This window comes from Neophocaena asiaeorientalis, unplaced genomic scaffold, assembly GCF_003031525.2.
Source record: "Neophocaena asiaeorientalis asiaeorientalis breed wild unplaced genomic scaffold, Neophocaena_asiaeorientalis_V1.1 scaffold629, whole genome shotgun sequence".
Classification (NCBI taxonomy): Eukaryota; Metazoa; Chordata; class Mammalia; order Artiodactyla; family Phocoenidae; genus Neophocaena; species Neophocaena asiaeorientalis.
In genome coordinates, this window is record NW_020175468.1 from 4770976 (window position 1) to 4787600 (window position 16625).

Below are 16625 nucleotides of genomic sequence, written 5' to 3' on the forward strand. Positions count from 1 at the left end.
GGCCGCTGGCTCCCAGCCCCAGGGTGTGTGTGGGGCGAGGCGCGGGGGGGGGGGTTATGGGGTGTGTGTGTGCGGCGCTGGACCTCGGTGGGAATGGGACTCCCAGTCCCTGTGTGAATAAGGCCCCTTGTCCCCTCTCCACGCACGCCCCGCCGTGACTCAGTTTCGTCTGCGGAGGATGGTGGGATCATCCAGCAATCCGAGGGAACGGAGGTGGGGGACCCTCCCTATGCCGGCTCCCGGGAGCCCCCTCCCCCCACGCGCCAGATTCGGGCTGAGTCCCAACACCCTCCCAGGCTTCCGCCACTGGTCCTGCAGACTCCGCCTTACGTGACGTCACCAATATGTTCACGCCCCTCTCGTAGAGCGCCACCTGGCCTGGGTAAGGTGCCTTAGGCTGGGGCAGGAACCTGGGGAATCAGTTCGACATTTAGAAATGGATAAATTGAGGCCTGGAGGCAGGAAGTAAATCGGGTATAGCCCTCTTGCCTGAGCCACCAGGACTCCAGTGGTGCAAGGTATGAGTGTAAAACAACTCTTGGGGCCCAGCTGACTAGGTGAGGGAATCAAGATTCCCAGGCTTTATTTTTCCAAGAGGAATCTGCTGCTGGGTGCTGTCCTGATCTCCTTCACCTCATTCTTCTAGGCCATGCTCTGACATTAATTCTTCTCTGAAGAATGGAGTAATCCTCTCCCCTTATCCACCCCACTCTGGGAAACCTTGAACCCTGATCTATGGTAGGTTATAATTGTTTTTCTGTGTGTCTCCTCAGACTGAGTTCTTTGGGGACAGAGGTAGACTTAATCAATTTCTGAGCCTTACTAACCCAGCCAGGCCCAGAACAGCAGCTCAACACACATTTACATTTATCCAACTGCATGAAAACCCCAGTTCTGTGTGACCATGGGCAAGTCCTTTCTCCTCTCTGGGTCTCAGCTTTCCCATCTGTGAAATGGGAGGGGTGGTGCTTCTGTGTGCCACCTACACTATAGTCAGCAAACTTTTTCTATAAATGTCCAAATGGTAAATACTTTAGGCATATTAAACATAGGGCCTCTTTTGCATATTTTTTTACAGCCCTTTAAAAATGTAAAAACCATTCTTAGCTCAAGTGCTGTACAAAAGAGGTAGCAAGACCCCTGCACTAGAGAAACTCTTGCATATGTACACAGGAGCCTGATCAAGGATCTTTACGGCAGCAGTGACGTAAGGGCAAGAAATTGGAAACAACCTAAATACCCATCAAGAGGATGACGGATGGTGAAACCATTGCGCATCTCTTGTTTGAAGTGCTGAGTAGCAGCTAAAAAGAGTGAGGTGTGTGAGTGGCATGAAAGAAGTTTCCAACACATTATTGAGTAAAAGGAAATAAATTGCCAAATGATACATAGGGTATGAAAAAAATCAAGGAGACACCTAAGGTACCATATACATGTGTGTACATGCCCAATAAAAGGTCTTGAAAAATCCACTCCAAACTCACTGCAGGGGTTACCAGTAGGACACAGAATGGGATCGTGGAGAGTCTGATGGTCATAATCTCAAGCCTCATCTTGAAAATGCTGAGTTCAGTCCTGCCTCTAGGCTTTCACACTGGCTGTTCCTTCTGCCTTGGGACCCTCTTCCCTGGGGTTTTGGCATGGCTGGCGAGTTCTCTGTTAGGTTCCTGCTCAGTTGTCCCCTCCTCAGAGGTCTTCACTGACCCCCGTCTAAAGCAACCATCCCCAGGTGGTGGCAGTGGGTGAGGGATGGAGAGAGACTTCATTGTATACCGTTTTGTGCCCTTTGAATTTCAAACCAAGTGAACTTCCACCCATTCAAAAAATAACAATGTAAAACACCCAGCATAGCTCCCCTAAGACATTTTCTTATCACGTCCCCCAGCTTCATTTTCCTTGAGACACTTGTCAGTGTCTGAGATGACCTTATTTATGGGTTCCCTTGTTTGCTGTCCCCCCCCCACTCCACCCCACACACTAGGAGTTTCTGGGGGCAGGAACCTCAGTGGGTCTGCCAGGTTGATGGCCTGAGCAGGGCCTTGCACATAGCAGATGCCCCATACGTATTTGCCAAATGACTGGGCAAATCATGTGTGCGGGATTTTTTCCACAAGAAAAATGTATTTTGAATTATGTAATTAAAATTTAATTGTAAAAACTTTCCCCTACCTCCCCTCCAAACAGATGAAAATAGGAAGGGAAGAGAAGGTTATTGAACTGGGTGATTTTCAGGGTCCATTCAGCTCGAAATATTTCAAAGACATTTGGTTTTGGGGTTTTGAGGTTTGGGGTTTTTTTGAGTTTTTTTTTTGGGTCTAGCTGGTGGGTGGAATTTCCCCTCTCTCATAAGACTGTCTTATGAGAGGGAAGTAGGAGAAAGGGAAATAAACATTCTGGGGTTCCTCCATTGGTTTCTCTTCCTTCCGCTAGTCTGCATAGCAGGGGAAGGGGAGTTTTCTTCCTTAATTCCATTGAGGCCCCAGCTGGGCAGAGGGTCCCTAAAGGATGACAGCTGTCAGGCCTCCAAGTCCAAGGCAGAGCTTGAATGGGTGCCAGTGGGCTTCTCAGCCCCATTCTGTCCCATCTGTAACACAAAATGTGGAAGATGGTGAATAGGAACCCCTTCTTGCCCCTCAGCATTTACTCCCCTGTATTCTGGAAGCACCACTCCTATTTTTCCTTTGAGGAACCAGCATTCCCTATCTCTCATTTCCTCAGTTTGGGGTGGAGTGGACCCCAAGGCCAAGCGCTAGAGGATGGGCCTGTGACCCCAGCCCGGCCAATCAGAGACACAGAGACTGGTCAGGCACATGACCCAGTGTGGCCAATGAGAACCAGCTCTGGAAGCACGGCTGCAACTACTGGGAAACTGGCATGCTCTCCCCACTGGGGATGTTAGGCTTCTGGGATGGAGCAGCAACTCTCTGCTACCTCATGTGGAGACCCTGCCTGGGAATGAAGCCAACTCAGAGAAAGGAAAACTAAGACAGTTCCTGATGACATCATCTGACAACTGGAGGCAGTCATGCCTTAAGTCCCTGTACTCTTCAATTACATGCTTCTGCATCACCACCACCTGCTCCCCCCCCCACCAACCATCATGCCTAGCACAGGACCAGGTGTGAGAATTTATTACTATATCAGGTAAGTTCCTGTCCCCTCTGGCCTCAGTTTCCCCATCACTTAAAGAGGTGGCATGGGGGGGGGGTGCTGAATTACATGCTTCTAAGAGAAACATTCAAGAACGCAGGGTCCTTACCACCCAGCGCTCTCCTGAGGCCTGGCAGAACTGAGAGTAAGCGTCAGCGATGACTGTGGCCCTGGAGAGCAAAGGAAGGCCTTCAGGAGGGGACCCTCCTCCTACCACCCATCCTCCCATTCCACCCCACCCCACCCCAACTCACTTGCAGTGGAGCCCTCCCCCAGGAGGTAAATCCGGGATGTCCTCAGAGGCCAGAGTCCTGAAAACTGTGTTCAAGCTGGGGGGCTCCTGGCCAAAGGCACACAGCTCTGAAAAGGAGGCAAGGATTGTGAGAGTTAGTTACCCTGCTTGCTGACCACCCCTTCCGCCGGGCTCCTGGCACCTGCTCACCTGCAACCCTGCGTCCCAGGGCTGCGTCCAGCACTAGCTCCTTCCTGATGGCCTCCTCACAAGGCCTGGGGGCCCCCGGGAAGCAGACCAGGATGCAGGTCATGTTGTCCAGGCTTCCCTGGAGAAGGCAGAGAAAAGAGAGCCTGGTGGAACACGGTTGAATGCCCCAGCACAGGGCTCCATGCCCTAGGAAACAGAGTTTCCCAACACTCCCCCTTGCTCTAGTGCCCCCTTCCCAATCTGGTTATGCCCATATCTCTAAAGTCCCTCCCTTCTGTCAGTCTAAACCAGGCCTCTCACAAGGACCAATTCCTTAGACCACGCCCTCTCACTGTCCTAGCACCACCCTATTAAACAGAGCCACTTCCCTTTTCCAAAGCTCCTCCCACTCTGCTGTTGAGCTGTTCTTCCTTCTGCCGCTAGTCACACCTCAGGACCCATCTTTAGGTCTAAGGGCTGTCCCATTCCAAAAGCCACGCCCTTTCTCGTAAATCCCTCCCACTTATCTATCGAGAACTACAACTCTTCCGTATTGTCTCAAGGCTTCCCTCAGTCTCCGCTCCCTGCACATTTTGGCCCTGCCCCGTTCCAGCAGGCCCCGTCCCCTATTTGGAGTCCCACCTCTCCTTTTCTAGTTTTACTCTCGCCTCTGCATCAAAGCTCCTCCCCACTAAATCCCTTAGGTTCTTCCCTCTAAGATCTCAAGCCCCGCCCCCAGGACCTTGCAAAGACACGTGTCCAACAGCTGCGCGCAGAGAAGCTGTGGGGCCAAGCCCAAGCAGAGGCGAGACGCTACCAGTCCCGCCAGGGCAGGGCCAGACATCGCGTCCCACACGCCATCAGAGGCCAGGAGCATGAATTCGTCCTCTGCTCGGCGTGCCAGGGCGGTCACTTCAGGCTCCGCGGAAACGAGCTGCAGTTCAGGGGGCCTTCCCGGAGCCTCTTTGTAGGCAAAGTCTCCCAGTGCTCGGGACACTGCCAGAGAGCCCTCGAGGCGCCGGCGGCTGATGGTGCCGCCCGCGTCATGGATGCGGTCGCGTTCCCGGGGATGGAGGGGCCGATGGTCTTCGGTGATGAAGGCCACGGCGCCGGCGCGACTCAGCACCGCGCGGGAGTCACCGCAGTGCGCCAGGTACAGAAAGTGCGGGGAAACCAGCAACGCCAAGGCGGTAGAGCCTCCCGGCTCGCCGCGGGGCCAGAGCGCGCGCAGGCGTGCGTCTGCGCTCAGAAAGGCGCGGCGCAGTGCTTCGCACACGCCCTCGGGCTCGCCGGGCGCTGGGCCCAGCGCCTCGAGCACATAGCCCGGCAGGTGGCGCGCACCGAAGAGGGCGGCTCTCGTCCCACCGTGGCCGTCGAGGATCGCGAAGAAAGCCCAGCCCGGGCCCAGCCCGGGTAGCTCAAGCCAAGCGCAATGCGCGTCCTCCATGTGTGCGCGCCACCCTTGCACTGCGCTCGCCCCGAAGCTCAAGCCCCAAGACGCCGCCGCACCCCCGTGCGGCCGCTGGGCGCATCGCGGCGCGTCCAGGAGGGACTGAGGCCCGTCGGGAGAGCTGCGCCTCTCCTCTGCCTCCTCCACCCTCTCTTGCTTGCGAGCTGGCCAGAGGAGACGTTCCAGCAGGCGGGCAAGGGCCGCCATCCTTCAGCCTGGGGATCAGGAAAGCTCCACCCTCTGCACCTGCTAACAGCCCCGCCACCCCGCCCCCGTCACCTCCACTAATCCTCTGCACTGTGAAATTTTAAACCACCTAAATCTCCTTCCTATGCCCTTGACTTGCACTCAAGTCGAATCACTAGAAGGGATTGAACTCTTCGTCCTCCTCTCTTCCGCATTTTCAAAGTGAGGGTTGGGGTTTGGGTCAGGGAAAAAGGATAATAGTACCAAACTAGCATTTACCATGAGCTACACACTGTTATACATCATCATCTCCAATTTACCGAAGAGGAAACTGAGTCACAGAAGTAAACAGTGTTACAAGGAAACAATCTCTAGAATCCGTTTTCTCAACACAACACTCGGCTTCGGCTGCCCAGCCCGACTCTGTTCAATCGCTGCCCACATCAGTGGTCCCATCCGGGTTTCAAAAGCTTTAAATGCTTAATTTTGTTACTTCGACCCCTCCCCTCTCCTCGCCTCACTCCAGGTTCAGCTCACCTTCTGGGCAGCACCACCACCCTTGATTGTTCTGCCCTATTCCCTCTAGGCCACGCCTCTGGCTCCTCAGTCTCGGACTGACCCCACCCAACTCTGAACAATTCTAAATTGGCTTAAACCTCCCCAAGTCTGAGTTCCTCCCCTTGTCTCAAAACTTTCCGAGTAGTTTCTCCCCGCCCCCTTTCCCACTGCCATTGAGAATCTAGGCTTATACCTCTACCTCTCAGCGGTAAAATCTTTATACCCTCCCCTCAATGCCACCTCTAGCTCCACCCCAACCCACTCTGAGGTCCACGCCCCCATCCTCTCTCCGCCTAGGCTCCTTCATCCTCATTTCCCGGAGCCCCTCACGCTACCCTCGGTCCCGCTTCTCTCCCCCTAAAGGCCCCGCCCTCTTCTGTCTAGACCCCGCCACTGGAGCGGCCCGGGAGGAGGAGGCAGCGAGGATGGCGGCGGCAGCGTCCTGGGCGCGGCGGAGATGAGCGCTCGCGGCCCCAGGCCCAGGGCGGCGTGGCCGGAGTGGGCGGGGGTCCCGATGCAGGCCCGAGGGGGGCCATGGGGCAGGTCCTGCCGGTCTTCGCCCACTGCAGTGAGTAGGGGGAGGCTCAGGCCTGGTGTGGGGCCCAGAGGCCCGGGTGGGCTCCTCCCCGGTTTCCCCTCCGACCTGGGCCGCGGGAGAGCCGAGATGGGGAGGAAGCGAAGGAGACAAAGGAAGCTTTCCCTCCCCACCGTGTTCTAGCGGCGATGGGGGCGACTTGACCCGGACAACCTGAGTGAGACTGGGCAGAGGCTGGGGGCCACTGAGATAGCCGACGGGGGGCGCTCTGGGCCCTTGAATGTGCCGCGGGGCTCCGCCCGGGGATGAGGAAGCTCTCCGGGAGCTGTCCCCTCGCCCTGGTGCTGGCCACAGCCAGCGGTGAGGGGATTTGAATAGAGGGGTAGAGCCACGATGGAGAAGAGGGTCTGACTCCCCCCTTCCCCCGCATCATCCATCTTCGCATCCCACCTCCGTTTTCTCCCCAGACTCAGAGGCAGCCCCGACCTCGCCCGAATTGTACAATCCCCTGTCCCCGGGATACAGCCATCCCTGGGTTGGGACTAGGACTCCTGGGTCCTTAGGTTTTACCACCAGGTCTCTGATTCCTGGCCTCCTATTCCCTAGCTGAAGAAACGAGGTGGGGGCGGGGGGGCATCTGATTTCAATCTCCAAACGGTACTGAGCATCTCCTGTAGGCAAAGCCCCAAGCTAACTCTGAGAGGCTGAATTCCATAATTGAAAACGCCTTGCCTGAGCCTTATGATTTCTGAGCCCAGGGCTCTAACAGTCCTTGTCTAACATGCTCTGTCTCACACCCCTATGGTTCTGACAGCTGGAGATTGAAACGCCGACCTCGCCACTTGCATGTCTTGGGAGTCAACCTGCCAAAATTCTGAGAATTTGTTATTTCAACATTTTAGAGTATCATCCCAACATTCTAATATCTTGTCCTTACCTGGGCTTACAAAGGAAGGCCCTACGTGATCTCCCCACCCCCACCCCACCCCGCCTTTCCTCTCTGCCCTCATCTCCCTTCCACCTCCCCATCAGTCACCCTTTTCCAGTCCCATCTGCACACTTCTCAGTTCCTCAGATATGCAAAGCTTAGTGCTTGCTTCAGGGCCTTTGCACTGGCTTTTCCCTCTGCCTGGAAGACTCTTCCCTAGATATCCACATGGTTTCCTCACATCATTCAGGTTTCTGTTCAAATGGCATCCGGGAAGTCTTCCTCACCAACCTGTCTGAAATAGCACCCCCTTACTTTCTCTTCCCTTACCTTAATTTTTCTCCACACACTTAGCACCCAACATCATAAGTTTAATTGTTACTGTCTATCTCCCCTATAGAGTGTAAGCTCTATGAGACTAGACATTTTGTCTGTTTTGTTCACAGTTGTATCCTCAGGATCTAAAACAGTGCCTGGCATGTATTAAACACTCAATTAATGGTTGTTGAAAGAATTAATTAATTGAAGCCTCCTAAAATCCCTAATTTAAAGACACTAAGATCGAGATTCCTGGATTTGAACTTCTAAGACTGAGCTTCAGACAGCAGGGATACTAAGGTTTTACAGTCTGTGTACAGAATGTTCTAGAGGTCCTGTAATTAAAACTCTAAGATTCCTTAATTCAGACAGGTTTCCAGGACTAGCACACTACTTCTGTAACTCGGGCAATCTAAGCTTCTAAGAGTCTTTGATTCTTTCCCTCTTGCAGAAGAAGCTCCGTCTACAGCTTCCTCTACCCCTGACTCCACAGAAGGTAAGCAGAGAGGGAGGGTGTGAGAGTGGGACTTGAAGGGGCTCACAGCTGGGTAAAGGGGTTAAGGGGAGTGGGCTAGGGTCTTGGTCAGAGGAGTTCATGCCCTCCTTTGCTCATGGCAGGAGGGAACGACGACTCGGATTTTCGGGAGCTGCATACAGCCCGGGAATTCTCAGAGGAAGACGAGGAGGAGACCACATCGCAGGACTGGGGCACTCCCCGGGAGCTGACCTTCTCCTACATCGCCTTCGATGGCGTGCTGGGCTCTGGGGCCCGCAGGGATTCAGCTGCTCGCCGCCCACGGCCCCAGGGCCGCTCAGTCTCGGAGCCGCGAGAGCCGCCCCCGCAACCTGGCCTGGGCGACAGCTTGGAGAGCATCCCCAGCCTGAGCCAATCCCCGGAGCCGGGGCGCCGTGGTCACCCCGATTCTGCCCCTCCAGCTGAGCGCCCCCTGGAGGACCTGGGGCTCCAACTGGACCAAGTGGGCTGGGCGGCCCGGGGAGCAGGGTCCGGGGAGGACTCTGCCACCAGTAGCTCCACCCCGCTGGATGACGAAGAGCCCGACGGATCAGAGGTTGGAGAGGCTGGGAAAGGTGAGATGTCCCAGGTGCTGGGACCAAAGCCACCAGGGGTGGGTGGTCTCTCCTTAGGGCACCTCCATGGTGAAAGCTCACAGCCTTCTCTCTCTAACGCACCAGAACTGGACCTACAACTCGGACTCGCTCAGTCCTCGCCGCCTGAAGTCTTGACTCCACAGCCCAGCCCTGGCTCTGGGATCCCTCAGGCCCGTACCCCATCTCCACATCGATCTCGGGATTCGAACTCTTGGCCAGATGAGCCCTCGCTGGACAAGAAGGAGGAGGAAGAGCCGTGGGGAGGGCTGGAGCGGGAGCCAATCACGGGGCAGTGCCTCCATAGCACGGACCAATCAGAATTCACATTGGAACCACACTTTCTAGGTAAAGTGCATGAGGGAACGTGCTCCTTTGGACTACAGCGAGGGTGGAGGATTGATTTTTAAAGGGACCATCCTCTGGAAGGAACAGAGGAGAATGGAGAAGCGAGGAGGTATTGCTACTGGCAAGACATTGTAAACTCCACCCTTTAAAAAAATTTTCCCGTTACCTGAGATTGCTATTGGCTCTTTTTAAATGGTTCCCCCTCCCACTTGAGAAGTTAGCCCTCCCACCTGAGAAGTTGGAAGAAGCATTAGGATTGGCTAATTGCTAAAAAATAATCCCTCTTTTGGAGTGCTCCCCCTAGAGGCTAATTTTGGACAGGCCAAATCCCTGAAAAAATAATGCTCTTTTCTGAATGTGGCCACCGGGCAAGTAAAAGTAAACTCCGTGCGTTTTAAAAACTCTCCTCTTCCCTGACCACATGAATTGGCCAATTGTAAATAGACCCCGCCTTACTTTAAATAGTATGCTCAGCCTCCACGAACGGTTCCTATAGGTAGGTTATAGACATCACTGCTTTTGGCTGTTTACAAAGAGAGCCACCCCGTTTTGGAATTGTTCCCACCTCAATGGAGAGTCATTGGCTGGGTACAAAGGGGCCCCTCCCCCTTACTCCCTCCCTCCGGGTTCCACTGAAGTGGGCAAAATCCCTGAGAAGCAGCAGTGTCTGTAGCCTCTCACTCGGAGCCGAGATGGGGAGTAAAGGTGGGCTTTCGGGGCGGGTTGGGACGCGGGCGCTGGGGGACCGTGGAAAGGGACCCAGATTCACTTTTATCGCCCTCATATCTGGGGGATGTTTCCTCTTGGTCCCAGATTCCCCAGAGCGGCAGGCTGGGGCTGAGGGGCTGCGGGGGTGTCTAGGGAGGGCGTGGAGGGAGTATGGGGTCCCCTCTCTCTCGAGCCGGAGCTTTGGGGCCCAAGAGCAGCGAGGCCCCCTCCCCCAGCCTCAGGCCCAGGCGGTGCTGTCACTCAGTAGCTGGACAGGCCAGCACAGCTGCCTGAGAGGCACCCTCCCCCCATCGTGCCTAAACTTAGCCCCCGCCTCAGGCGACCCGGCCCCTCCCCCACCACTGGCTCAGGCTTTGGGGAGCCTGCAGGGGAGGGGTTGAGGGGAGGTCTACCCTCGTTAGAGGTAGATGGGAGGATGTGCATAGGGAAGATACAGAAGTGAGGAGAGTCAGACTCTGAGGGGGACTGGTTGGGATGGGTCAGTTTGATTGGAGTTAAGGGTGGGAGGATGGAGACTGTCTGGAAATAGATGGCAGGGTACTGGGCTCTCAGTTCGGGGCTCAAAGCAGAGCCGATTATAGGGACGGCTGTTAAAAGTTAAGATGAGTGAGATGAAACGTTGAGGTCCAGGACAGAGGCTGGGCTTGGGAGGTGAGTTTAGGATCTCTGAAAGGGGTCAGAAGTTTGAGTTAGGGCCTAAGAAGGAGGATGATGTTATTAATACATTTAGGACTTCGATGTATGTGTTGGTAGGGGTATCAAGGAGACGTGACTTTACACCTGTCAGGGTGCAAAAAATAAAAAGAACAATAACACCCATTGCTGGGCAGGATGCTGGGAAAAGATCACTTGCGTGTTGCTCATAGAAATAAGGATTGTTACACTCTTGCTAGTAAGCCATCTGATAATATTTATGACATTCAAAAATACATACTTAGTCCACCCAGCGATTCGACCCCTGGCACTCTATCTCAGAAATATAACCTCCCGGAGGTAAGAATATCTGCAGGAGACTGGTGCTTGTAGTACTGTCAGGGAAGAGGATGGGGGAGGAAACAAAGTAAACGACCCAGCAATAGCTGCATGGTTGAACAAAATGAATGATGGTGTAGCCACACCATGGAATATCGTGTAGCCCTTAAAAAGAATGAATTAATAGCTATTCCCGTTGACTAGGAGGGAATTCTAGGAGGAAAATAGAGTGAGATATGCATGATGCAGAAGATTGATTTTTCACCCAAAATTGTGTTCACGCATTATCTATGGGCAGGAGTAAGCTTGAGGGGACTTGCTAGACAGTTAACTTGGGTTTTCCAGGAGGCAAGCATGCAATAAAAGAAGCTAAATAAAAATCCGGAAATTGGGTTAAGGCTCTGACAGTATGTCGAGAGGTGATGTTTCAGCCCCGAGACAGGAAATAGGAGGTCAGGAGGTCAGCCAGGCCAGCTCCAAACCCCAGCCTGATTGCCGCCCCCTCCCTCCACAGTGGCAGACCTGCTGTACTGGAAGGACACGAGGACGTCAGGAGTGGTCTTCACAGGCCTCATGGTCTCCCTGCTCAGCCTCCTGCGTTTTAGCATCGTGTCCGTGGCGGCCCACGTGGCCCTGTTGCTGCTCTGTGGCACCACCTCTCTCAGGGTTTACCGAAAAGTGCTGCAGGCCGCGCACCGGGGAGACGGCGCCAACCCCTTCCAGTGAGAGCCCGCAGCCTGGCCCCCAACCCTGACCTCCGTCCGGACCTCGGCGCTGACACTAAGTCATGACCCATGACCTCAGATCAGGCGCTGACTTCTCACCCTGGCCCTGACCCATCCTGTTCCTGTCCCTGACTCCAACCTGACCCTGGCATTAAACCAGACTCTGACCCTTGACTTCCAGCCGTAACCTCAGACCCTAACCCCTTACCCTTAATCCTTGATCCCGTCTCCTGACCCTGACCTCCACCCTAGCACGCTACACCTGGCCTTACTCCCCAACCCTCACTTCTTGCCCTTGACTCAGCCATGCCTCTCAGCCTGGGTCCCATCCACCCACTGAGTGGCCTCACACACCTCTGTTCTCTCAGGGCCTACCTGGATGTGGACCTGACCCTGACTCGGGAGCAGACAGAACGTATGTCCCAACAGATTGCCTCCTGTGTGGTCTCTGCGGCCATGCAGCTGCGGCATTTCTTTCTGGTAGAAGACTTCGTGGATTCCCTCAAGGTGCCCCGAAGCCCCACACTCCCTCCTGGGTCCCAACATTCAACTCCCTGCCCCTGGGGGGAGGAGGGGAGAAGGGCCATTGCTGGGGAAGTTCCCAGCCCAGGGTGCACCCCATAGACTCTGCTGACCCCGACCCTCACCTTCAGCTGGCCCTTCTCTTCTACATCTTGACCTTCGTGGGTGCCGTCTTCAATGGTTTGACTCTTCTCATTCTGGGTGAGCTGGGAAAGCTGTGAGGGGCGGCGCGGGGAGGTGGGTTGCTGGGGTCTGCTGGAGGACAGGGCTCTGAATGGAGCTGTTAATCTCCCTGGAGAGCCCTGACCCCCATCTCTGTGCCCGCAGGAGTGATCGGTTTATTCACAGTCCCTCTGCTGTACCGGCAGCACCAGGTAAGTGCGACAGGCCCTCAGTTGGCAGTACCCTGGCCAAACAACCCCCCCCCACACACACAGCTGGGGTCCGTGACAGATGTCCCAGCCAGAGACAGGAGGACAAGCTGGTGTTCCCACCCCTGACAGAATCAGGCTCTGACCGACACATGCTAGGCACAGGTGGTCTGCCTGCTGCCCCTCCTCCATGCAGCTAGAGTCTACCTAATTTGTTTCCACAGCCAGAGACAGGCATTTCGATAGGTGGCCTGTGACAGAGCCAGGATCTGACACATTCCAACCCAAGGCAGGTAGACTAACTAATGCTTCTCCCCAACAATGATCCAAGGTCTGCCTTGACACGTCCTACCTCCAGAGAGGCAGCCTGACTGGTGTCTTCTCTCCCTGACATAGCACGAGGCTGAACAGTACTCTTTCTAGCCAGAAACAGGCAGACAGATGAATGCCTTCTCCTGATACCCCGATACCCTGTCTCCCCTGATACCACCAGAGACTGACAAACACATATTCCACTTGCAGACAGACAGACAGACTGACGCCGTCTATCCCTACACATAGTCTGGGTCTGACTGACACTCATCCCAGCCCAGAACACTGACAGAACCAGGGCCAACTGACATATATCCTATCCAGAGACAGGCAGATGGACCAACATTCCATTTTTGACATTCTCCGGCACAGCTGAGAGCCAAACGATACACGTTCCTGCCAGGGAGATAGCCCTAACTCCCTCACATGCCGGAATCACCGAGGCTCACAAAGTCAGTTAACACTGAATTAAACTAATATTTAAATCAATCCACTCAGGGACGCGACAACCAACACTAACACCCTCTATTCTTACGCTGCCCCTAAACACACACACACACACAACTCACTCAAAGATTAACAGTAGTTCCCAGGACGCAAAGCCACTGGCAGATTCTTGTGTGTCTACCTGACATCACTTCCCACACAGAGTGTGGTCCAATTGACTTGACACTTCACCTTGGACTTCTGATTTCCAAGGGTATTTTATCAGGTTTAGAGTTGATGGTGGAGTGGTGGGCCACTCCTCCCAACTCCTGATCTAGGGGTGGGGGAGGAAGCAGCTTTCTTAATGAAAAAGGGAGAAGAACCCCCTCCAATCTCTCCTTTCACCCCTTCTTGTCTCCCCAGGCCCAGATTGACCAGTATGTGGGATTGGTGACGAATCAGTTGAGCCACATCAAAGCTAAGTAAGGGCATGTGGTAGAGACGGATGGGCTGGGGAATGAGAAAACTCGGGAATGCTCCTCCGCGCCCCCACCCCCAATATTCCCTGTCCCTAAATCTCCTGGGGCTGAGTGCCTGCTTTCCTTAAAAGGTGAGAGCCAGTTCCATCTCAGGCCAGTAGGTGGAGGGCAGGGGCTGGCTTGGGCACTCAGTTCCTCCATCGAGTTTTTAGTTCCTAGATACTACTTATCCTGTCGCTTGCCCCACTCCTTGACTCCACCTGTTTCTCCCTCAGGATCCGAGCTAAGTTCCCAGGGACCGGAGCCCTTGCCTCGGCAGCAGCCGCAGTCTCCGGATCCAAAGCCAAAGCCGAATGAAAGGGGTGCCTCTGCCTGCGGGACGCCTGCCCCCACCCCCTGTAGCCCTCTGCCCTCCTCCATTTCCCTTCCATCCCCACCCTCTCCCTGCCTCATCCCAAGCCATTTCCCAGTGGGTGTCAGGATCGCTCACACCAGGGAGTTTGCGCAAATTGCCTGAGTGGCCAGGACTACGTTTCCCAAGAGGCTCTGCTCTAGGAGTCTTGGAAAGGCGAGGCACCTTGGCCACGGGGCCTGCTGGGACTTGTAGTTGCCTAGATAGGGCACACGCCCTGCACTTCCGGGACCCCACCGCTGGAGGCGCCGTGAGGGGGTGGTGTCTCCTGGATGCCACTGGCCCCAACGCTGGGGCTTTGCATGGGGCCCAGGGGAGGCCTGAGCTTGGATTTACACTGTAATAAAGACTTCTGTGGAAAACCCAAGGCCTCCTGTGCTTCCAGCCCCGTCCAGTTTACACCTTCCTGTACTGAAAAGCAGGTAAGTGATACTCAAGGAGGAACCTTCCCCATCTCTGCGGAGGAAGAAACTTCCCCTCTGCCATCTGAGAGTTGGCTGATCCCAGGGCTAGCCAAACCTTGACAGCCACTTTCCATTCCTGTGCTCAAGGCAGACATCGCGAGTCGATCCCCACACTCTCCCTGCTGGGCAACTATTTCACCTGAGTCCCAGAACCAGGTATCCAACTGCCTAATGGAAGACTCCCCCCTCAAACATATCTAAACCTCTTCCTTGTCCTATCTGATTTCCCACTCAGGGGCATCCCCTCCTGCCCAGCCAGAGACCCAGGTATGGCCCTGGACTCCTATTCCCTCACCCCCCACATCTAGTCAGTCAGCAAGCCATGTCTTTTCTCTCTCTCCAACCTCTCCACCCGTTTCTCTCCATTCCAACTGCCTTGGGAATAAGCACAGGGCCTCGTGGCCTCTTTGGGCCTCAGTTTCCAAAACTAAACTGGGGGAGGAGGAGGCAGGAGACTGGAGTCTAAAGACCCACAGACCTGGATTGAACCATCTTCACTTTTTGGCTGCGTAACCCTGAGCAAGTGAACTCACCTCTTGAAGGCTCATTTCCTCAAATAGAAAATTGTCGCCATAAACTACCTACATGTAAAGCCCTTGTTACAGGGCCTGGCATAGAATAAATGTCCAGTAAACAGAAGCTGCATTGTTAGCTATGGCATTGTTTCCCAAACCTCAGTCAGCCCTCAGGACCTTGATGATCTTTATATCACCTGTTCTGCTATTTGCCTAATTTTTTCTTTAAATTGGTTTATTAAAAAAGTAAAACAAATGTCTTTTAAAAGGAAATGTTACTCCACCACCAAGGAAGTCAGTATCGCTTGCCAGAAATAGAAGATAACAGTTAAACACGAAACTACTACCATTTAAAATGTTTGGGGGCTTGCCTGGTGGCGCAGATGGTTGAGAGTCCGCCTGCCGATGCAGGGGACACGGGTTCGTGCCCCGATCCGCGAAGATCCCACATGCCGCAGAGTGGCTGGGCCCACTGAGCCTGCGCGTCCAGAGCCTGTGCTCCGGAACGGGAGAGGTCACAACAGTGAGAGGCCCGCGTACCGCAAAAAAAAAAAAAAAAAATTATAAAAAAAAGAAATGTTTGTGCATCGCCTAAAATCTTGCCTCTTGTGATGCATGTCACATTTTAGGAGATAGATAATGATGTTACAGGAGTAGTAGTTACAGCCTCGGGTTTTGTATACAGGGGTTGCCTAGCAGCAGCTAGCTAACTGAAAGAAACAGGACTTAGGGGGGCTTCTCTTAAATCTGAATTTGCCAAGCAGGGGTAGTGTTTTAAACTTCCAAATAAAAGAGCAACATTTACTAAAGATACTTTTATTCATACTTTCCATAAGACAAAGTGTCCATTTGTCCGTCTCAAAGAAAGGAGGAAGATGGACTGGTTGCGATTATGGGTTCAGGAATGGCTAAAGCCCCCAAGCCCATCCTTGGTACCCCCACTGGAGGCAAGAAACAGGTTGGAGATGGAAACAACCTTTATTGAGTGACTGCCAGTTGCCTGGTGCCATGTCAGGCTTCTATAGCCAGCTGCTCGTTATGATTCCCCCTAGTTGCACTAGTCTTGTTTTCCAGATGGGGAAACTGAGGCTCAGAAAAGGATAGTGATAATATTCTTGCATTCATCCTCAAACATTTAGTGAGCATCTGGCAAGTGCTCAAGCACTCTTTGGGTACCAGGGATATAGAAATGAACCAAAGTGGTTAGGACTCCGTGCTCTCACCGCCTAGGGCCTGGGTTCAGTTCCTGGCTAGGGAACTAGGATCACATCAGCTTCGCGGCGTGGCCAAATAAACAAAGAAACAAAATCCACCGAAACAAAGTCCACGGTTTCATGGAGCTGATATTCTAGCGGGAGCAGCCAGACAATAAGCAAACAGAAGTAGAATATGGCAGGTGGTGATCAGGGTGATGGAGAAAAGTCCAGAAGGGGAAGGGGATAGAGTGACAGCGCTTGCTATTTTAGATTGGGTGCTCAGGGAAGGCTTCATTAAGTAGTGATATTTAAGCAGAGGCCAGAGTGAAGAGAGGCAGTGAGTCATGGGAACATGCGGAGGAAAGGAGATTCAGTCAGGGGGATCAACAAACGCAATGGCCCTGAGAAGGGAGCATGCCTGATGGGTGCAGCAAGAGATCTGTGAGCCAGAAACCGAGTATATGAAGAGAGAGGAGTAGGAGATCGGGTCCGAGGAGTGCA

General features: G+C 53.9%; 2 protein-coding genes across 3 annotated transcripts; one reads left to right on the top strand and one right to left on the bottom strand.

Moving 5' to 3' along the window:
- Positions 1 to 2101: 2101 nt before the first annotated feature.
- Positions 2102 to 5246, bottom strand: PPM1N (protein phosphatase, Mg2+/Mn2+ dependent 1N (putative)). Of its 2 annotated transcripts, none has more exons than XM_024768170.1 (5): positions 4314 to 5246; positions 3593 to 3710; positions 3405 to 3510; positions 3260 to 3320; positions 2102 to 2584 (listed from the first exon to the last, which is right to left on the bottom strand). In XM_024768170.1, the coding sequence occupies exons 1-5, from the start codon at positions 5226 to 5228 to the stop codon at positions 2516 to 2518; spliced, it is 1269 nt and encodes a 422-aa protein (XP_024623938.1). In that variant the 5' UTR covers positions 5229 to 5246; the 3' UTR covers positions 2102 to 2515. The 2 variants fall into 2 exon arrangements, with proteins under 2 accessions (XP_024623938.1, XP_024623940.1); XM_024768172.1 differs by having other exon boundaries at positions 2448 to 2584; positions 3260 to 3339.
- Positions 5247 to 6164: 918 nt separating this feature from the next.
- RTN2 (reticulon 2) lies at positions 6165 to 14311 on the top strand. The gene is made up of 10 exons (XM_024768179.1): positions 6165 to 6333; positions 7998 to 8042; positions 8165 to 8635; positions 8741 to 9001; positions 11217 to 11424; positions 11796 to 11934; positions 12081 to 12150; positions 12277 to 12323; positions 13482 to 13540; positions 13813 to 14311. Exons 1-10 carry the CDS (start codon positions 6300 to 6302, stop codon positions 13892 to 13894), a joined length of 1416 nt encoding a protein of 471 aa, XP_024623947.1. The 5' UTR covers positions 6165 to 6299; the 3' UTR covers positions 13895 to 14311.
- The last annotated feature ends 2314 nt before the right edge of the window (positions 14312 to 16625 follow it).